General features: G+C 38.8%; 1 protein-coding gene across 6 annotated transcripts in view; it reads right to left on the reverse strand.

Annotated features, from left to right (window-relative positions):
* Window positions 1-6,424: 6,424 nt before the first annotated feature.
* IGSF11 (immunoglobulin superfamily member 11) overlaps window positions 6,425-22,588 on the reverse strand; it is a 136,638-nt gene continuing 120,474 nt past the window's right edge. For 4 of the 6 annotated variants that reach the window (XM_082685913.1, XM_082685918.1, XM_082685917.1 and 1 more), the window contains exons 5-7: window positions 11,522-11,644; window positions 10,551-10,701; window positions 6,425-8,784 (exon numbers count right to left, since the gene is read on the reverse strand). In XM_082685913.1, coding sequence (XP_082542039.1) covers window positions 8,340-8,784; window positions 10,551-10,701; window positions 11,522-11,644 — 719 coding nt within the window. In that variant the 3' untranslated portion in view covers window positions 6,425-8,339. The remainder of the gene's footprint in view (window positions 8,785-10,550; window positions 10,702-11,521; window positions 11,645-22,588) is intronic. The other 2 variants (XM_082685916.1, XM_082685915.1) reach the window with 1 other exon arrangement.

Consider the following 22,588-nt stretch of genomic DNA (forward strand, 5'->3'; position numbering starts at 1 on the left):
TTCACTTTTTGCTATCTATAGTGTCCCTCAGAAAAGTAAACTTTTATACACATCTGGATCATGTGCTACACCTCAACAAGGGGAATAAGGGCTAAAATAAATGAATATTAAAAAGAGGTTCCAGGGGCACGTGGGTGGCTCAGTGGGTTAAAGCCTCTGCCTTCAGCTCAGGACATGATCCCAGAGTCCTGGGATCGAGCCCCGCATCGGGCTCTCTGCTCGGCAGGGAGCCTGCTTCCCTCTCTCTCTGTCTGCCTCTCTGCCTACTTGTGATCTCTGTCTGTCAAATAAATAAATAAAATATTAAAAAAAAAGAAATAAAAAGAGGTTCCAGGGGCGTCTGGGTGGCTCAGTGTGTTAAAGCCTCTGCCTTTGGCTCAGGTCATGATTTCAGGGTCCTGGGATCAAGTCCCGCATCAAGCTCTTCGCTCAGCAAGGAGCCTACTTCCCCCCCCTCTCTCTGCCTGCCTCTCTGCCTACTTGTGATTTCTGTCTGTGAAATAAAATCTTAAAAAAAAAAAATCACATGAATAAGAAAAGACCACCAATAGATGCAAGTATTAATATGAATAGGATGTTGAAAATATCTCACAAGATAATTATAATAAAAATGTTTCAATAAGCAATTATGAATCCTTTTGAAACTGAAAGCTAGAAAACCTCAGTGAAGAAACAGGAATAAAGCAATAGCACAGCTAAAACATGGATGAATCTAAGAAAACATTATGCTAGGCAAAATAAAGCAGTCACAAAACACACACTCACACACACACACAAACACACACACCCCTATACTGTATGATACTATTTACATGAAATTCCAGAGTAGACAAATCTATAGAAAGTAAATCAGTTGTTGCCTGAAGTTGAAGGTGGCGTAGAATAAGGAATGACTGTTAGTGGGTACAGGTTTCTTTGGGACTGATGAAAATGTTCTAAAATTAGATTATAGGGGCGCCTGGGTGGCTCAATGGGTTAAAGCCTCTACCTTTGGCTCAGGTCATGATCCTAGGATCCTGAGATCAAGCTCTACATCAGGCTATCTGCTCAGCAGGGAGCCTGCTTCCTTCTCTCTCTCTCTGCTGCTTCTCTGCCTACTTGTGATCCTGTCTGTCAAATAAATAAATAAATAAATCTTTAAGAAATAAAACAAAATAAAATTATAGTGATGTTTGTGCAACAACTCTATAAACAAACTGAAAACTACTGAATTATACACTTCATATGGCTGAATTTTATGGTATATAAATTATATTTTAATGTGATTTGATGTGAAATTATCATTAATGATTAAATTTTAAGAAGATCAAATGTAACTTGCCAAACTAAAAAATATAGTAACTGAAATAAAAATCTTGCTGATCTCACTAAGCAGAGTGGAAACAACAGAGAATAGAAATTAGTAAGTCTGAGGAAAGATCAGTCGATTTACCCTGAACAACAGAGAGAAAATAGACTGAAAAAATGAAGAGAGCCTCTTGGAACCTATATGACAATAAAAAAGATCCATCATCAGACTCTCAGAAAGATATGAGAAAGAGAGGGAAGCTGAAAGGGTGTTTTAAGAAGTAATGGTGGAACACTTCCCAAACTTGTCAAGTGCTGAAAGAAAGGAACTGTCAACCATGAATACTACATCCAGTGAGGAATGAAGGGGAAATAAAGACATTCTCAGACAGAAGAAAACTAATAGAGTTCACTCCTAGCAGACCTACCCTGATAAATTGGCTAAAGGGAGTTCTTCAAACACAGAAAAAAATGATCAAAGAAGGAATCCTGGACCATCAGAAACTAAGAAAGAACAAAGAAGCAGAAATATGAGTGCATATAATGCACTCCTTATCATAAGTTTTATAAATCTTTTTGATTAAAAAAATTATATACCATATTGTGATCAAGAAAAAGATATCTAAAGGGGGTGAAAGAAAAGGGATATATATGGAAGTAAGTTTTCACACTTCACTTAAAGTGGTAAAATGTTAATATAAGTAGACTGTTATATGTTCTGTATGCTTATTGTAATACTTAGAATGAACACTAAAAAAAAATACAAAGCGATATATTAAAAAACATTCTAAATAAATTAAGAAGGAATCCTAAAAACTATTCAGGTAACCCATAAGAAGATAAGAGATACAAATCATTTAAAAAGGGGGAAAAACAGAAAACAAAAAATGAAATAAATTTTAGCCTTAAACATATCAATAATTGCCTTAAATGTAAATGGTCTAAATATAATTAAAAGATGGATGTCTGCACACTGGATAAAAAAAATATGATCCAACAATATCCCATCAACAAGCTTAAATATGATGGCATTGTTGTAAAGGATGAAAAAACATATCCTATGCAAACAGTAACTTAGAAATGCAGGGTGGTAAATGAATGCCAATAAAAGAGACTTCCCAGAAAAGAAAATTCCTAGAGACAAAGAAGGACATTACATAATGATAAAAGAATCAATCCCATCAGGAAGGCATGATGATTCTAAATACATCTGCACCAAAAAGAGACACTCAAAATACATAAAGCAAAAATCGATAAACTGAAAGGAGAAAAAGATAAATCTACAATTACACTTGGGGATTATAACACTTCAGTTTCAGAAACTGATTGCTAGATAGAAAATCAGTAACGATATAAAACTGACCAACGCAATCATCCAACAGGATCTAATTATATACAAAACATTCTATCCAACAAAAGCAGAATAAACATTTTTTAAGAGCCCATAGAACATGTACCAACAGAGACCATGTCATAGGCCATAAAACAAACTTCAAAAAATGTAAAAGGATTAAAATAATACATATTTTTAACTTAAATAATACAAATTTTTTTCTAGCTTCAACCTAAAAAATCACTAACAGAAAAATGACCAGAAAACTTCCAATAACTTGGAAATTAACACATTTCTGAATAACCTGTGGGTAAAGAGGAATTCTCACAGGAAATATAAAAACACATAGCACTCAATGAAAATGCAAAAGCTCAAAATACGTGGATGCAGCTAAAGAACTGAGGGAGAAATTACAGCCCTAAATCCTTACATCAAAAAAGAGGAACAATTTGAAATCTGCTCCCACCTCAAAAAACTAGAAAAATGAAAGATAAATCCGTAGCAAACTGAAGGATGAAATTAATTAAACTGAAAACAGAAAAATAGAAAAACAAAACAACAACAAAAAACTATTTCTTCAAAAAAAATCTGTACAATTGACAAACTTCAGGCAAGATTGATAAAAATAAGTAAGACACAAATCACCAACACCAAGAATGAAACAGATACCAGTGTAGGTCCAGTTTCCATTAGAAAGATAATAAGGGAAAAAATACAAATAACTTTAGTCCATAAATACTGACACACTGGAGCAGATGGATCAATTCCTCAAACCCAGAAACTATTAAAACTCAATCAAGATGAAATAGAAAACCTGAATAATCCTATAACCATTAAAGAAATTGAATTGTTAATTTAAAAGCTGAAAATGAATTCTCTAGCCACAGATGACTTTACTAGAGAATTCTAGGCCATTAGATACAAAAATCCTCAACAAAATATTAGCAAATCAAATCTGGCAGTGTTTTTTAAAAATTATATACCATGACCAAATGCAATTTTATTCCATGTATGCAAGATTGATTCAGCATTTGAAAATCAGTCAGTGTAACCCAATATTATCAACAGACTAAAGCAAAAACAAAACAAACAAAAAAGTATGACTATACCAACTGATGGAGAAACATTTGACAAAATCTAACACCCATAAATGATTTATCTTCCCAGCAAACTAATACTAGTGCAAAACTTCATTTTATAAAAAGCACCTACAAAAACTTACAGCTAACACCATACTTAATGGTAAAAGAACAAATGCTTTCCCCCTACAACGAGGAATAAGGAAAGCATATCACACTAACCATTTGTATTTAACATAGCTTTATGAAAAAGAAAAGGCACACATATTGAAGAGAAAGAAATAAAACTGTCCCTATTTGTAGATGATGTGATTCTGTACAGAGAAAATCCCAAGGATCATCAAGAAAACAAAACACAAAACAAATAACCAGACTCTGAAAAAGTTATTTCAGCCAAGTTGCAGAATACAAAATCAACACAAAAAAATCCAACCACATTTCTGTTTGCTGAAAACAAATATATAGAAACCAAAATTTAAAGCACAGTTACATTTATAATTGCTTCAAAGAAAATTAAATACTTAGTGATAAATCCAACAAAACATGTACAGGATCTGTATCCTGAGAATTACAAAATGCTCGGGAAATAAATCAAAAAAGGTCTAAAGAAGTGGAGAAACATACCATGTTCATAGATCTGAAGACTCAAATAGTAAAGATGCCGGGTCTTCCCAAGGTGGCCATAGGTTTAACACAATCTCTATTAAAGCAGCCCAGTGTTTTGCAGACACAAACCACTTTATTCTAAAATGTATATGGAAAGCCACTAAGACCTGGAATAGTTAAAACTATTTCAAAACAGAAGAAGAAAGTGGGAGAAACCACTCGATCAGTTAAAGCTTATTAAATAAGGGGACGCCTGGCTGGCTCAGTCAGTTAAGGGTCTATTTTCCACTCAGGTCATAATCCCAGGGTCCTGGGATCGAGTCCCACATCAGGCTCCCTGCTCCACAGGAAGCCTGCTTCTGTCTGTCACTCTATCTACTTGTTCTTTCCCTCTCTCTCTGTCAAACAAATAAATAAAATCTTTAATTTAAAAAAAAAAAAAAGCTTATTAAATAGGGACAGTGGTCACCACAGTATTGATGGAAGAACAGATACCAAGATCAGAGGAACAGCTAAGGAACTCAGACCCACACAAATATGCCTAAATGGTTTTTTTTCAAAGATGCAACAAAAGTTCACTGGAAGGATAGACTTTTCAACAAATGGGGATGGAGCAAATGGTCCCTCGGGCATTTATCTCAGAGAAATAAAAACTTACATTCACATAAAAGCCTGCAAAACAAAAAAATGCTCAGTTTTATTTCTAATAGCCAAAAATGGAAACAACTCAAATCTCATAGCCTTCAACGGGTAAGTGCTTAAACAAACTGGTCCATCTGCACCACGGATGACTACTCAGCAATAAAAAGGAATGAACTATTGATACATGCCACAATTTGGATGGATCTCAAAAAAGATATTCCGAGAAGCCAACCTGCAAATGTTACATGATTCCATTTAAGTACCACTCTTGGACAAAATTATAAAGATGGATAGCAAATTAGAGATTAGGACCTTGGGGAGCAGGGAAGCAGCTGTAACTCTAAAAGGGTAAGACAAGGGATCCTGTATCTGACTGTAGTGGTAGTCACACTGATCTACAAACATGACGAAGTTGCATGTAACTAAATGCATGCCCTGCACATAGCAAGTGCATGTACAACTGTAGAAATATGAATAAGGTTACTGGCTGTATCCATGTCAATTGGTGATACTGTATAACAGTTTTGCAAGATGTTTGGAAATTTTCCATTTGGAAAAACTAGATGAAGAGTATATGGGAGACTATTATTTCTTATAATGGAATATAAATATATACATGTTCTCAAAATAAAAAGTTAAAATTGGAGGCGCCTGGATGGCTCATGGGTTGGGGCCTCTGCCTTTGGCTCAGGTCATGATCCCAGCATCCTGGGATCAGACCCCACATGGGGCTGTCTGCTTGGCGGGGAGCCTGCTTCCCCTCCCTCTCTCTCTGCCTGCCTCTCTGCCTGCTTGTGATCTCTGTCTGTCAAATAAATAAATAAAAATCTTAAAAAAAAAAATTAAAACAGGACACCTGGATGGCTCAGTTGATGAGGGATCTGACTTGATTTCAGCTCAGGTCATGATCTCAGGGTTGTGGAATTGAGCCCTGAGTGGGGATTCTCTCTCTCCCTCTCCTACCCCTACCCCTCCCACATATGTGCGCACACATTCTCTCAAAAAAAAAAAAAAAAAAAAAAAGAAAGAAAGAAAGAAAGAAAGAAAGAAAAGAAAAGTTAAAACAAAGGAATGATCCAGTATATACCAAGATGATCATAACTTCCCCTGCCGGAACTTGGCAACTTCAGTTTAAAAGTCATCAGTTATTCACCTACTCAATACCTATATTAGGCACTGTGCTAGGTAAGGGATTCAAAGTGGGAAAAAAGCAGTCATGGACCTGGTCTCATGAACTTCAAACACGGAAAGAGGAAAATCATTCAATGTGTGAAAGGGTCATTACAACTTCAGTCATACACATAAGAACTGGACTCAAATTTCTAGTAAGAAGATAAAAGTAATTTCCAGAGTACTATTTGCTCATTAAAATTATTATGTATACTATTTAACAGAATGGAAAACTCTTATAACATTAAAAAGAAGACAAAATATAAACTCATAAATTCATTAATATATGATAAGTAATGACAACTTGTTTTTATATGAATAAACTTTTATTGAATTTTAGATAATTAGAAAGAATAAAGAAATGCAAGATAAATGCTTTCTAAACAACATCTGATAGTATCTTTTCTGTCATGGTATTTTCACTCTTTATAAAAAGTATAGACATTCATTTATTTAAATTTTTACAAAGTCAAGAACAATCACATGGAAAAAATAAGTAATGCTAACATAAATTCAGCATTTCATCAATATCGAAATGGCTGCAATGGTTAGGTTCTGAGCTTAGCCCTCCCCGAACACGGTAAAAGCAGCAGCTGCTGGTTTCCACATATTCAAAGGGTCTGAGAATCAGGAAGCCACTCCCTGTGACGACTATGCTTGCAGGAAAAGAGGGCAAAAGGCATGGTGCGAAGAGGGAGTGAGAGACAACATTGGGAAAAAAAAAAAAATGATGCTCTTATCGAACCACGAGGTCGGCCTCATAAATAATTCAGAGAACGATTCTGGGGCGAAATCATTTCTGTGCTGCTTAAAGTGTGATTAAGGCGAGATAGTCCCCGATACAAGTATGCCCAGATCCACACAGCACGAGAGTGGGGAGTTTGTAAATTATCTGGTGAACTCCAAGGCCAGCCAAGCCAGGTAATTAATCACAGAAGGAGTCTCTTTACAGTGGTGTAAAATGCATTTGGGCAAAACTGCAACCCTGAGCTGTGACAAACATAGGGCAGACCCTCCCAGGAGCACACCTGAAGGCATCCCTTTTGTCTTATTCTTATCTGTTTTGCAAAACGAATTATTTTGGAAACAACAACAGAACTACTCCTGCCCTCCCTGTAACAACCTACTAACCTGGACATGTCAAACAAAGAGGAAGTTATCTCTCTCAGTGCAAAAGGCATCAGGTGCTGCCCTCATTAAGGGTAACCTGGTGTGATAGGCAGGGAGCCCCGGCCAGCCCAGCCGTGCCTGGAGGCTGCCAGGAAGGCTCCAGTCCCTCACACCTGCCTTCCTGCTCCCCTTCGACCCACACACCCCAGCTCTTTCTATCTGGGCACGGGCCTCCCACAGGGCTCCACAAACACAATCACTGAATGCGCTGTTAGTAATAGTCTTTTCTTTCCTAGCCCTATGCCACTCATGTATTTTTTAAAAAAACAAAAAACCCCACAAGAGTTTTCTTTTAAAAAAATATTTTTCCAGGAAGTAATGAACAGTAATTGTCACGGACCCAGAACAGACCCTAGAAAAAAGCAGACAGGCAAGAATCTGTCATATAGCAATATTCCAAATATGAAATTCATGGTTTAGGAAGACATAAATAAATAAATAGGAAGGGGCTTCTCAGAGAAGTTTCTTTTGTTTTCCCCCATTTCTTACCAAATTTTGTTTGCGTAAAAAAGTTTTGATTCTAGGATACAAGAGCCAGCCCTCTTGGGACCGATATGAACCATTCATACCACTAAGCCCTCTAGATACAGAGGAAACCGTGATGATCCCAGGGTTGCTCATTATTTTTTTGAAAGATACCTATCTTTTTAAATAATTTCATTATTTAAGCTTCACCTGGCACTTGAGTCTCTCGAAAAATTATTAAGTTAGGCATGAATTAAAGAATAAGCCCATCTGGACTGAAGTTTGGGTTTTAAGTGCTAGTCTGCTCTTGTATCATTTTCCTTGGCTTGGCACATCTCTGAGAACCAGTTTTTTGAATAGAATGCTGGGACATCTGTGGTGGGGAAACAAGTCTTCAAGATGAAGAATTCCAGTTCATTTCACAAATTTCACTGGCCACGTAACAAACAGCATTGCCTTTTCCTTTGTGCTTTTTTACTAGTATCCTTATAAGGAAAGCACTTCTTTCCCAGCACTTGCTCACCCCGCCCTCCCCCTGCATGGGGTACTCCACTGATTCTTTTCTGAACACTCTATCCGCTCAGGTACTATACCAGGGAGCCGGCCCGACTCTGGGCTGGCACCATGACAGGGATAGCACCAATTCGCTCTAGTGTTGCTTGGCTGACAGTATACGAGTGTGTGTGTTGAGGCCGAGGCTTCCTGCTGACTGAGCCATTGCTCCTGGGCATGACCTGCGGGGATGACCCTCTGTTGGCTGTCACTACCAGAGTCTTATGCGGAGCTGAGCCCAGGTGGGTCCCATTAGCGTAGATGGAAGGGATGTTGGCATTGCCTGAGTGGAGAGAGAAAGACTGGCGCAAGTCACTGAAGTGGTTGAATGACTCCGTGTTCCTGGGAACTTTTGGATTGTTGCTCCAGTATCGACTGTTGTACGTATTGGAAGAGGTCAATGTGTTGTTCTCTGAGGAGGATATCTCGGTGTGAAATGCTTTGGCAGAAGAAGAACATTTAGGTGGAAGATCATCCTCTCTGAAAAGGAATAGAAATAAAATTGTTGTCAGGATTAACTTGAATGTCACCCTACCCTCCAGCCCAGGAATCTTTCATCTTCTGCTAAGGCCATATGTCTGTGAGATACAAATCCTCAGGACAGAACATACTATCAAAAAAGCAAACACGGGGCATCTGGGTGGCTCAGTGGGTTAAGCCTCTGCCTATGGCTCAGGTCATGATCCCGGGTTCCGGAATCGAGCCCTGCATTAGGCTCTCTGCTTGGTGGGGAGCCTGCTTCCTCCTCTCTCTCTGCCTGCCTCTCTGCCTGCTTGTGATCTCTGTCAGTCAAATAAATAAACAAAAATCTTAAAAAAAAAAAAAAAAAAGCAAACGCATCAGCCCTTGTGTCCTGGTGTCCTCAGCTCTGGCACTCATTCTCATTGAGACAATGCTCAAGAAAAATGTTCCCTCAGCTTCTCAATAGCCAAGAATACAAAAAGTAATGTCAAATCTCTCAGACTATACTTTCCAATATACCTGAAAAAAAAAGGTGTGAATATATATGTGTGGTATGTATATATGCACGTTTATAATTTTTTTTGCTCTAAATAGGAAAATAGACCTTGAGGAGAGCCACTGAGCTTGTTGTGTAAAGAATTACAAGAGGCTAAGATAAGTCACTAATTTAGCTTAAGATGTTAATTCATTCAACATTTATTGAGTACCAGGCACTCTACTATACTAGATGTTTCATGTAAAAAAAAGACACAGTTCCTATAATCCAGAAGCCTATGGCCAAACGAGAGTGCCAATCAATGCAAGAACATTTCCAAGTCTGAAAGGCTGGACAGGGACTAGAGTCAACTTCTGTGAGGAGGTGACACCTGGACTGGTCTTGAATCAGATCAAGGAATTTATGAAAGAGATGGATAAAAAGGAAAGGAGTTTGGTGCCAGAAGAGGGTGGAGGCTTGAGCAAAGACCCTGAAGCATGAGAGGCTACAGAACAGAATGGAACACCAGTGACCATGGAAGTAGTGACAGAGGACTAGGGAAGCAGGAGAAGGTCAGTCCTGAAGGACTGTGTGGATCACGCTAACTAGACTAGATTGGTTAAAGCATTTTCAACAAGGATACTATGTGGTACAATGTGATAGGGATAGAGAGGGAGCATGAACTCCCCTATCCTTATAACATGCCAAGAGTCACTTTTCTTTAAAGATGATTTTCATGCTGTGATAAGCACTGGGTGTTAAAGGTATAACTAATTAGTAATTGAACACGTCATCAAAAACTAACGATGTACTATACAGTAGCTAACTGAACATAATGAAAAAATAAAAAAAATAAAATAAATATGATTTTCACATTGTTGTCTGAAGATGTTCATATCCTTGACTGAACTGTCTCTCACACCAAGCCATATGGCTTTGGCCTGTGTGCACAGGAACTGGTATGCTCTTGGGGTGTTTCTTCTAGCTTCTGGTATAAATGCCAATGTCAAACACATTTCTTAAACTAACTTTTCTTCTGTGGCAACCATCTTAACTCCACCTACCTTGGAAGTATGGAAGGTGAAGGAATTCTTCACATGTGTCCTCCTAGTTGGGCACATATGGGACCCTTTTCCTCTTTCATGATCCAGTAAATGAGTAAAAGTGATATAAAATACAAGAAAATATGACTTGGCACTTTAACTGTCTAGGCCATCACAGCCATTGGATTAGCAAAGAAGTCTTAGCTGCCAAAATTAATAGAAATACAGACACTGGCCATATAGGATGAATTTTCTGACACACAAACCTTATTTCATTAGGAATTTCTTCTTCCTCCTCCTCTTTATTTTTGCTTCTCCAGTAAAAGAATGCCCCTAAAATTAGTGCAATGCAAAAAATGATAATAACTGCACCAGTGCCAATGGCTCCAGCTATTAGTCCAATGCTCCTGGGCTGGGCTGCAAAATATATTTAAGGTAGATTTAAAGAACAAAAAAAGAGAGAGAGAGAGAGAAAGAGAAATAGCATACACTCATGCAACTTCATAAATATGTAAGTTTACCACAGAATCTTCTTAAAATGCACAGAATTGCCCAAAGTGTTGCATCCTTATAAAATTAAACCACGGTTAGTTTCTGTGTCCTCAGTGGCTGGGACTCACACACAGGAGGCTCACAGGCACTCGCTGAATGAATGAACATTACAGGACTCACCATGTCAGTAGAACAACACTTAGAGCAGAACAGGCCAAAGATGCTTACCTGCCTGATCAGCCCAGAGGAACCCTGGCGATCAGTGCGATAACAACCACCTCAACCCAAAAGGGTCACTACTTTTTGTAAGCGGAATTCAAATAACCCAGACTCTCAAATAAAGGGAAAATTTCTGCACTGCTTATTTATGACCTGGCCACCTAGCAATTAAGCAGATATAAATGGATTAGGAGAAAATAATAGAAGGTCTTGCCGTGGCCATAAGATCATCACAAGTTTTTGTAATGTCAATAGGATTAGGCAAGCACTTGAAGACAAGCGACTGACTTGATTCTATTGATCCTGAGGAGAAAGACATCCTGTCATAAAAAACATGTCGTATTGCTGAGGCTGAAAAGTATTCTAAGACATTTATAAACATTTCAATAACTAATAAACCGAAGAAAATGTTATACTTAATATTCAAACAACCTAAAAAAAATTAAGAGAAACTCTTCATTCCCTGGTTTAACAAAGATTTTGGTGTTCCAGACTCAGAGTCAATGTCAGAATTTTATATACTTACGTGAAATAACCTGGAGATCTAACAGACAGGTGCTGGTTCCGATGGCATTTGAAGCCACGCACTGGTACAGGCCTGAAGACAGGGCACTGATGTTCCGAATGGTGACTGTCCCCTGGACCTGGTCTGTCACAAAAATCATAATCAAATAAGGAGTTAGGGGAAAAAAAAAAAAAGAAAAAAGAAAAAAGAAGAAATCAGTAGGAAGCTACAAAAATAAACACTGAAGAGCCCTCCATAGCCTTTGCCAAAGAGATTTTCTTGGTTCATGAAAACACTAAAATCACATCACATTAAATACCCAGAGACATGGAGGGAGGGCTGTCCTACATGCAATCTTACAACCTAATCTGCCATTAGTCTGAAGTCCTACATGTGAGTAGCCCTCCCCTGAGGAAGCAGTGGCTAAGGCCTGTGCTAGAGAAGTTATGATCAGTAACATCACACTTCAGTTCTGAGGAAATGCGATGCCATCAAGATGAAACTAAACTCATTAATGTTCACTTTATACTTGATGGAGAAAACGTCCACGCTGTGCTCAAGGTTGTTGATTGTTACTTCCAACAACTATTGTAACTGTAAGTCCAGATGTTCCACGAAGCTGACACCATGATAAGCCAAAAGTTTAGTGGAAGAGCTACCAGTTCAGGAAATGGAGAGGAAGGTGAGGAGGGTGGGAGAGCCTCCAAGGGCAGTGCAGGTCTGGACCCTGTGTAGGGGAGAGACAAGGAAAGAGGGCCAGGCAGGGGGCATCTCTGATTGAGGCCTCAGGTTAGGGAAGTCTCCATCAGGCTGCAGGGAAGGCCCTGCGCTAAAGTCACCTGTTAAAGGAGTCCCACCCCCTGGAGGACTGCATTCGCAGGCCCACTGTGCCCATTCCCTGGTTGAGGGCAGCCTCAGAGAAACCTGGTCTGGGTGCAAAGCAGTTGGCAGAGTCTAGAGGGAGCAGTTGGGGCTGGCTGTCGACGGTACTCCCCACAGCAGGAGATGAGCAGTGCCATGTTCAAGTCCCCCACCTTGACATTATCCAGAAATGTTTCAGTTGCTCAGATTTTATTAATTCATCAACATTAGCATAGATTATATATTCCTTGTAAATAAAATGCAGATTACAGTAATAATAAAAAAACTAAGATTAGTAGTTGCTATTACTATGTGCCAAGCATTGGTTAAGCTTTTATAGTATTATCTTAATCTTTACGATGACACTATGAGGTATTATTACTCATCTCACTGAACAGGTAAGGAGACTGCGGCTCTGAGTAATATGGTTATACAACTAGACACACAAAATTGAAATTAGATGGGGGGATGTCTTACATCTAAGCTCTAGGCTTCCCTGCCTCCTTTAGGCAGAATTTAACACATCCAATCATTTCAACCACTCAGAATAGCTGCAAATTTAGAAGTAGAAAACGTCCTGATGGCACATTTCTGGCACCAAGTCCATGTGTTCCTAGGGCAACACCTGGAGCCCCCCCTACCCTGGGCTATTTTTACATGAAACTAACATTATCTTGTTTCTGCTGGCAGTCTTCATTTCTATCTAGAGCAAAGGCAGAAGCAGAGAACACGGGTCAGCAAAAGCAAACCTAACCACAGCACTGCATGCATTTATTGGTTAAGTCATTTAAGAAATAAACACAGGGCGCCTGTGTGGCTCAGTGGGTTAAGCCACTGCCTTCGGCTTGGGTCATGATCTCGGGTCCTGGGATCGGGTCCCGCATCGGGCTCTCTGCTCCACAGGGAGCCTGCTTCCCTCTCTCTCTGCCTGCCTTTCTGTCTACTTGTGATCTCTGTCAAATAAACAAATAAAATCTTTAAAAGAAAGAAAGAAAGAAAGAAAGAAATACAGAGTGAGCACCTTTTGGAAATAGCTTCAATAAACAAGCTAAAGAAAGGACATTTTTTTCTTGCTTTTGTTTTTTTAATCTGAACATTTTTTTTCTTTTTAAAGATTTTACTGATTTATTCATGAGAGACAGAGAAAGGAAGAGAGGCAGAGAAAGAAGGAGAAGTAGGCTTCCCATGGAGCAGGGAGCCCAATGTGGGTCTCAATCCCAGGACCCCGGGATCATGACCTAAGCCTAAGGCAGGGGCTTAACAGGCTGAGTCACCCAGGTGCCCCCAGTGGGAACATTTAAAGGGTCAAATCCATATTAGAAGGGTAGCTTACTTATTCAGAACATGATGCTCAAAGAATTTAGACATTTGAATTGTACTGGACAAAGTCAATATATTTGGTGGTTACTTTGTTTGCACTTTTGTATTATTTCCTTTTCCTTGACAAACAACTCTAAGGGCTACTAATGTGTGCGAGCCTTTCAGTGAATGCACTCAGGAGCTGGGCCAGTCTGGGAGGAAACCGCTTTCTCCTGTGTTTGCATCTTGCTCTCCTGGGCCTTCATGAAGTGCCCCTCCTGTGTGCTCTTCAGCACCATGTGTTCTCTTGTGCAGGCACTTAACCCCATTTGATGTCATTTCCTGCCTACTTGTCTCACTAAAAGAAGTGGGGGTGGGGGTGGCGTGCCTAGGTGGCTCAGTCAGTTGAGACTTCGACTCTTGATTTCGGCTCAGGGTGGAATCAAGCCCCACGTTAGGCTCTGTGCTCAGCAAGGAGTCTGCTCGAGATTCTTTCCCTCTGCCTCTCCCCTGCTTGCTCTCTCTAACAAGGGGCGGGGGGTGGCTGGGTTTGTCTTGTTCATCACTGCATCATCATCCTCGGAAACTCTTCAGTGTGTGCTGTGTAGCATATGTGCTGTACTAAGAGTTTTACATCTGTATCATCTAATCGTCAAAATCTAGGTTTTATACGGAGAACAAACAGAGGGTCACCAGACAGGAAGTGGGTGGGGGATGGGTGAAACAGGTGAAGGGAATTAAAGAGCACACTTAACATGGTGAGCACTGGGTGATGTATGGAATTGTGGAATCACTGTATTGTACACCTGAAATGAATATAACACTGGATGTTAACTATACTGGGATTCAAATTAAAAAAAAAAAAACAAAAAAATCCTAGGTTTTATATTCCTTACTTTTCAAAGATGAAAAAGTTCAGAGAAGCTACACAATTTGTTCAGGATCACACAAGTACAGAGGCAGTAACAATCTGTAAAGGTCTCTCCATATCCAAAGCTTATAGGCACCATACATATGCTTGGTTTTTTAAACCACAATATTCTATAGGGTGCATCTGCAGGGTATTTCCTCACCATGCAATGTTACACTGCTGCTGTTAAACTAAGCCATCTGTCCTACTCCGTCTTTGATACATTACCAGATGTCACCAGGCAAGAAAACCATAATCTCTGGGCAACTAGCTCTGCAATTCCAAACACTGTGCTGCCGTTTTCCTAAGCCCTGAAGTTCTAGGAATTTGATCAGCTCATACCAAACCAGTAATGTTGTCGACATTTTCATAGAGATCATCGGGGAGACTTTTAACAGCTGAATGAAGCAGCATTACGGCATGTAGAAAGAGGTAAAATAAAGATTCTTGCTTTAAAAGGTTATTTTTAGAAGGTGAAGTCACTGTTCTTCCTCTTATCTCCATCAACAGGGATAGAGCATGCAGACTGATAGAACCAGTGCTTCCTAACGGAGGCTGACAGGCTGACAGGACATGCTAGAGCTAACTCAGAATGTAAGCGGGGAAGGAGGCACATTGATAAGAGAGGATTAGCCAGAAGTAGGACTGCGCTGTTTGTGTAGACATAGCAAAAAGCAGACAGGAGCCCCTCAGCAAGCAGGGGGCTGCTTCCAGCCATAAGCACAGGGCTCTTTCTCAAGTAAAAAGGACTAATTCTTCAACTCAGTCTGTCACTTCACTTGGCCTGCTCTGGTACAAAAGTAGTTTGTTGAACTGAAGTTAGAAAACAAATGTTCTTATGGTCCTCTTTCTTTTAAGAATATGTGAAGTTCAACTGTGTGGAACCACAGTTTGGAAAACACAGGGATCTTCCCTACCACCGACCAACTGGTTTCCTCCGTGTGACACAGAGCTACCAACCTAACCTCCATATGCGGGTTGCTGTGAGGATGAAATGAGGTAATGCATGCAACAGGCACAGTATAGTGCCTGGTAAAGCTTCCCTGTAGGAATTCCATCCCAGCATCACTTGGGAAACTTCCATAATTTTCTGACTCATAGGAAAAATCAGTCAAGAAATTCGGAAAATGTTGGATGTCTCCAAATCCCCAACAGATATTAATACTTAGTGTCTGAGGTTGAAAGACAGGAATTCCTCAGTCATTAATTATTCTATACTTTCATATGATTTATGTACTTCAGAACAATTAGTGGCCATAATAATAAACAGTCAGTCATTTCTCAAATAAAAGTTCCAGAAGTATCCTGTAAGAAAAAAATAATAATGCAAACATGGTTTATTTTTATTTGAACCAATTATTATTACAAAACTATATATTTCAATTCTGCATAAAAAATGATCTTAACCCGATACATTTGATAATTAGTCAAAAGGAGAGCAATATCACAAAATACATGTCAAATTAAAATCTATTTAAAAATTCAAAGATAACATCACAAATACTTAATATTTAAATAGTCATTCTAAAAGAAAATTTTAAAACACTATGTTGCATTAAGTATACTATCCAATAATCTTGATCTTTTTCATGCCAAATTTTCTAGACACTGAAAATTTTATTTCATTTTTGTGTTGATATTTGTTGAATTAAGGTATAGATGAAGAACGCACAGGGAAAGAATCTGTTCCCATTAAGAAACTATCTAAAGTATCTTTGAGACACATATTAAGATACACACTGCTTCCTATTAGCTTTTTGTTTTTTAATTTCATGATGAAAATATTTTGTCTGTTTGCTCAGCTTCGGCTTCGCCATTGAAACAGATATTCCTATTGCCAATTCAGATTTTAAATTCATTTCTGATTTCATGTCAAGTGTATTTCCAAACCAACATTCCCATCTCCTTCTCTTTGCATTTCTCCTATTTGAGTATTTACAAAGCATTGGAATCCACAGCAAGTATTCAAACACTGGAAAAAAATGATGAACATTACTGGGCAGTATTTGAATAACGAAAAATTTGGAACCCCAGTATTAACAACATTACATAGAATCACACATCAAAATTACCAAGCTAAGGACTCTTGCTTTTAAAACTTGTTATTTCCCAGAATACCACTCACACAGCATGTGTATGAAATATATTAGGTATATAAACTTATTAATATTTATTTGCAAGAGTGACTCACCATTAGCAACAGACTGGGGCACAACTACACACTCACAACATGGCAACAGCTACAAGCAAGACTGATTAGCTCGTGACAGCTTCTCTCCTACTCACTTCTGTCCAGGTTCCCAGAAATGTTGACTCTGAGTGTTCTTGCTCTGAATTTGTCATCAGTGGGTTCTTTTGACTCAGTCTGTCTCTGTGTGGACTGTGAAGCTTTAATTCTCAAAGAAGAATAGTACTTAATGCTCAAGAAATGTTACCTGTTAACATTACTTTGGCCCTCAGAGGACCACTCACTCACTCGCTACCTTCCTTAAGCAAATCTCTAAGCATTCCTTCTCTGAGCTAATACAGCTGGTATTCCTTCAATGGGCCTAACTAAGACAGAAATCTGAGTTAATTCTGACTCTTTTCTGAGTCAGAATTTTTGACTGATTTTTTTTGTTGATTTTTGTCTTCTGTCTCTCCTGAATCCCACCTCCCACCATTCCCCGCCCCTTCTCCATCCCCATCACAAGGGTCTTGGTTCCAGTCCTCTTCCTTTCATGATGGAGCTATTATCCAAGTCTCACATCTACGACCAGGCTATCAATCTTACACCCTGACTGCTTCAGCTGTTTCTAAAATGCAGATCTGGATATCTTTTCTTGCTTTATAAATAGCCTGGGAACACCCACAGTCTCAAAGACAACGTCCAAACTCCCTGAAGGCTATACAATGCCTTTCACAATCTGGACCTGAACCTTCCAAACTCCTCCCTCACCAAACCCTCATGAATCTTTTTGTCAGCTTCATAGATTTTCTCACTTTAAAGCATCAAACTTTTACATTTGCAAGATTTTGCATGCATGACTCCCTCTACTAATAATAGCCCCCTTTACCTGGTAAAACTTCTACTCATCCTTTAAGATCCTTTTCTGTTCAGGAAACTCTTTCCCTATAATGTTCTTCCTAGACTCTTTGGGGGAAAATAAAGGTTAATAGTAAACATGTTTATAGCATTCAATATTCAGTAGTACTAAAATTATCTCTGTTTCCCCCATTAGACTGTGAGCTCTAGAATAAAGAAACATCTCTATGTTTCTATTTCTCTACTCTCTCAAACACCCTACCCTGAAGTAGTTACAAATAAGGGTTGTGTCTGTGTGTGTACCTATGTATACACAGGCACACATATATTCAAAGAATGGACAACAAATCTATATAGTTTGACAATTGCTGGTATTTAATTTTTAAAGAGGGAGGACTGAACATTGCATGGGACCTGCTTCTTTATGTCAGAATGTGGCAAAAGAACGGGAGTGCTTTCTATGTAGACCCTGGACAAACCTGGTATCCTCTCTGGGCCTCAGGCTTCACCCTGGTAACGTGACAGAGTCGGACTACAGTAATGTTTGAGACGCTCTCCTGCTCCATCCTAGTTTCCATACTAAGTTCTGCAGAGTTCTCAAGCAAGCAGCAAGCAAAAGAGTTAATCTCCGCTCTTTACTGTATTAAATTATGAAAGAATAAGGACAACAAAGGATTTGTTAGGAACAATGAGGGAAAAATGCATGATTTTTAAAAACCACACTGAAATAATCAGTAGACAGTATGGAGAATGGGTAAAAGAAAAAGCCTGGTAGATGAAAAACATAAAATATTAGAAATGAATCAAACTAATCGCTTCTCAACCTTTTGGCTAAGATCAAGTGTAGAAATTATTCGAGCTATATCTAGTATCACAATTAATGTAAATGGAGCCAATCAAAGAACAAGGCTCTCAGACTGTAGACTGAAATCCAAATTAAGTCCAAACACATGCTGCTTATAAGCAAAACAAAACTAAAACTTAAGACATGGAAACCTGAAAGTAAATGAACCATAAAATAGAAACATACCAGCAAGAACTAACCAAAGAAACCTACTGAAGAATTTTAATAACAATTAAAATAAGGCAAAAATGCATATTAAGCATAGAAAATCATATAACACTTTATAAGCAGATAATGACACATACTGAGAGTACATAAAAAAAAATTGGCATAACTGCAGGGACAAAGTGACAAATCCACAATCCTACTGTGTGACTTTGAAACACATCTCTCTCATAAAATAATAACTGAAACATAAAATATTGGTAAGGATAAAGAATATTTAAACAATACAATTAAGTTTCTCATCATCTATATAGCCATACCTTGTTTTATTATACCTCACAGATAACTGCACTTTTTACAAATTAATATTTTGTGGCAACCTTGAACAAGTCTATTGGTACCATTCTCCAAGAGCATCTGCTCACTTTGTATCTCTGTGTCACCTTGTGGTAATTCTCACGGTATTTCAAACTTTTCCATTATTGTTATATAGGTTATGGTGATCTTTGATGTTATTATTGTAATTGTTTGGGAGTGCCACAAAATGTACTCCTGTAAGACAGCAAACTTAATGGACAAAAGTTTTGCGTGTGCTGACTGCGCCAGTGACTGGCCATTCTCCCATCTCTCTCCCTCACCCCAGGTCTCCCTCTTCTCTGAGACAGGCTAATTAATAACCCTACAATGACTTCTAAGTGTTCAAGTAAAAGCAAGAGTCACACATCTCTACTTTAAATCAAAAGCTAGAAATGATTGAACTTAGCAAAAAAGGCATGTTGAAAGCTGAGATAGGTTAAAAGTTAGGCCTCTTGCACCAAATAGTTGGCCAAGTTGTTAATACAAAGGGAAAACTCTTGGGGGAAATTATAAATGCTACTCCAGCAAACACAGGAGTGACAAGAAAGTGAAACAGCTTTATTGCTGATACTGAGAAAGTTTCAGTGTTCTGGAGAGAAGATCAAACAAGCAACAACAACCCCTTAAGCCAAAGCCTAATCCAAAGCATAGCCCTAACTCTCTTCATTTCTAGGAAGGCTGAGAGAGGTGAGGAAGCTGCAGAAGAAAATTTGGAAGCCAGCAGAGATGGGTTCATGAGGGTTAAGGAAAGAAGCCGTCTCCGTAACGTGAAAGTGGAAGAGGAAACAGCAGGTCCCGATGGAGAAGCTTCAGAGGTTCTGCAGAAGACCCAGCTCAGATAACCCATGTGGCCACACGAAACAACAGATTTTCAATGTAACCGAAATAGTCTTCTCCTGGAAGCAGATGCCCATCTAGGACTTTCATAATGAGAGAGAAGTTAATGCCTAGCTTCAAAGCTTCAAAGGACAAGCTGACTCTTTCATTAGGGGCTAGGGCAGCTGATGACTTTAAGTTGAAACCAAAACTCATTTACCATTCTGAAAACCTTAGGACCTTTAGGAATTATGCTCATTCTACCATGCCTGTGCCCTATAAAGGGAAGAAGAAAGCCTGGATGATAGTATGTCTGTTTACAACATGGTTTACTGAGTCTTTTAAGCTCACTGTTGAGACCTACTGCTCAGAATAAAGGACGATTTCTTTCAAAATATCACTGCTCGGTGACAACGTATCTGGTCATCCAAGAGCTCTGAAGGAGATGATCAACATGGTTAATGTTTCTGTGCCTGCTAATACAACATCTATCCTGCCTCCCATGGATTAAGGAGCAATTTTGATGTTCAAGTCTTACTATTTAAGAAACACATTTCCTAAGGCTACCATTGCCATAGGTAGTGATTCCTCTGATGGACCTGAGTCTGGAAAGGGCTTACCATTCTAGATGCCACTAAAAACATTCATGATTCATAGGAAGAAGTCAAATAGCTTAAGAGGAGTTTAGAAGAAGTTGGGTCCAACCCTCAAGGATGACCTTGAGGGGTTCAAGACCTCAGTGGAGGAAGTAAGTGCAGATGTGGTAGAAACAGTAAGAGAACTAGAATTAGAAATGGAGCCTGTAGAGGTGACTGAATTGGGGCAATCTCATGATAGAATGCTTAAAAGATGAGCAGCTGCTTCCTATGGATCAGCAAAGAAAATGATTTCTTGAGATAAAATCTAATCCTGGTGAAGATGCTGTGAAGACTGTTGAAAAAATGACAAAGGATTCAGAATATGACATAAACTTACATGATAAAACAGTGGCAGGGTTTGAGAGGACTGATTCCAATTTTGAAGGAAGTTCTACTGTGGGAAAATCATATCAAAAAGCACCCCATGTTACAGAGACATTCATGAAAGGAAGAGTCAATCAATGTGGCTAAGTTCATTGCTGTCTTATTGTGAGTAATGGCCAGTCACACTAACCTGCAACCACCATTGAGAGAGAGCCAGGACCTTCCACAAGGCAAAATGACTGTAACTCACGGAAAGTGCAGATGATGGTTGGTATGTTTTAGAAATAAAGTACTTTGAAATTAAGGTAAATACACTGTTTTTTCAGACATGATGCTATTGCACCCTTGACAGACTACTATCTAGTGCAAACATAACTTTTACAGGCACGGGGAAACCAGAGAATTCACTTGACTTGCTTTACTATGATATTTGCTTCATTATGGTGGTCTGCACCTGCACCCACAGAATCCGTCAGGTGCCTGTATCTCCACCCAAGCACCTGTAACTGGACATCTGATTCCAGGATTCAATTCCTGATTCAATATTCTGATTCCAGGATTCAATTCCTTTAGTCAAGATGCCACAAGTTTTTTTTTTTTTTTAATTTTTTAATTTTTTTTTAAGGTTTTATTTATTTATTTGACAGAGAGAAATCACAAGTACACTGAGAGGCAGGCAGAGAGAGAGAGAGAGAAGGAAGCAGGCTCCCTGCTGAGCAGAAAGCCCGATGCGGGCCTTGATCCCAGGACCCTGAGATCATGACCTGAGCCGAAGGCAGCGGCTTAACCCACTGAGCCATCCAGGCGCCCCAGATGCCACAAGTTTTAAAATAAAAGTTAAGACACTAAGACCAAGGCAAAGGATTTGTCTATTTTGTTGAAATTCATTAAACTGGAAATTCATTCAACTAGAGGTTTTACTTACAGACTCATTTAAATGTAGGTCCACCCAATAATTTCTTCTTCTCCCCTTTCCCCAATTAACATTCAACACTTAAAGCTGCTTAAAGCTTGCCATCAGCATTATTCCGGGAGGCTTGTCAGGGTTAAAACGGTTTGTTTTTGACAGCTTTTTAAAGACCAGTTTTAGGTAGTTCTTACTTTCCCTTACTCTCCTCTGCCTCACTTGCTCCACTCCAAACACACTGGCCTCTTTGCTGTTCATCCCAAACACCAGGCACATTCCGGCCTCAGGGCCTTCAGATGGCTGTTCCTTCTGCCTGGTATACTCTCCAGCTCCCATATTCACAAAGTTCATTTGTTCAACATGCTTACATCATTTTCAGAGTATCATCCTCTTGGTGATATTTACCCTAAGCACTTTATTCAACACTGCAGCAACTCATGCCCCAACAGTTCCATTTTATCTTCCTCCATATTTTTCCCCACAGAAGGTATCACATGGTAGCAAACTGCAATCTACTGATTTGTTATATTCAATCTTCACCCACTAGAAAGTAAGTTCTATCAAGGAAAGAAGCATTTCTGTTCTGTTCTCCACCGTATCTCCAGTAGCTAGAATAGTGTCTGGAACTCAGTAGGTGCCTAACATATATTTGTTGAATGAATAAAAGAAAAACAGAGTTAACATCAGTATACAAAAGGATAAAATCAAAAGCTTGAATTAACAAGATTGATCCAAAAAATAAAGATGAAAAAGCATAAACAAAATTAATAACGAAAAAGGAAATATAATAGAGTTTTAAAATGTGCAAGAAAATAATATGAAGGATAATAAAAAACATAAGTATTAAGTGCTTATTCATGTCAGATGCTGTTCTAAAAGTTTTACAAGTGTTTTCATTTAATCTTTATTCCACACCTGTGAGGCAATTACTGTTATTGTGTC

Source organism: Mustela nivalis, assembly GCF_964662115.1.
Source record: "Mustela nivalis genome assembly, chromosome: 1".
Lineage (NCBI taxonomy): Eukaryota > Metazoa > Chordata > Mammalia > Carnivora > Mustelidae > Mustela > Mustela nivalis.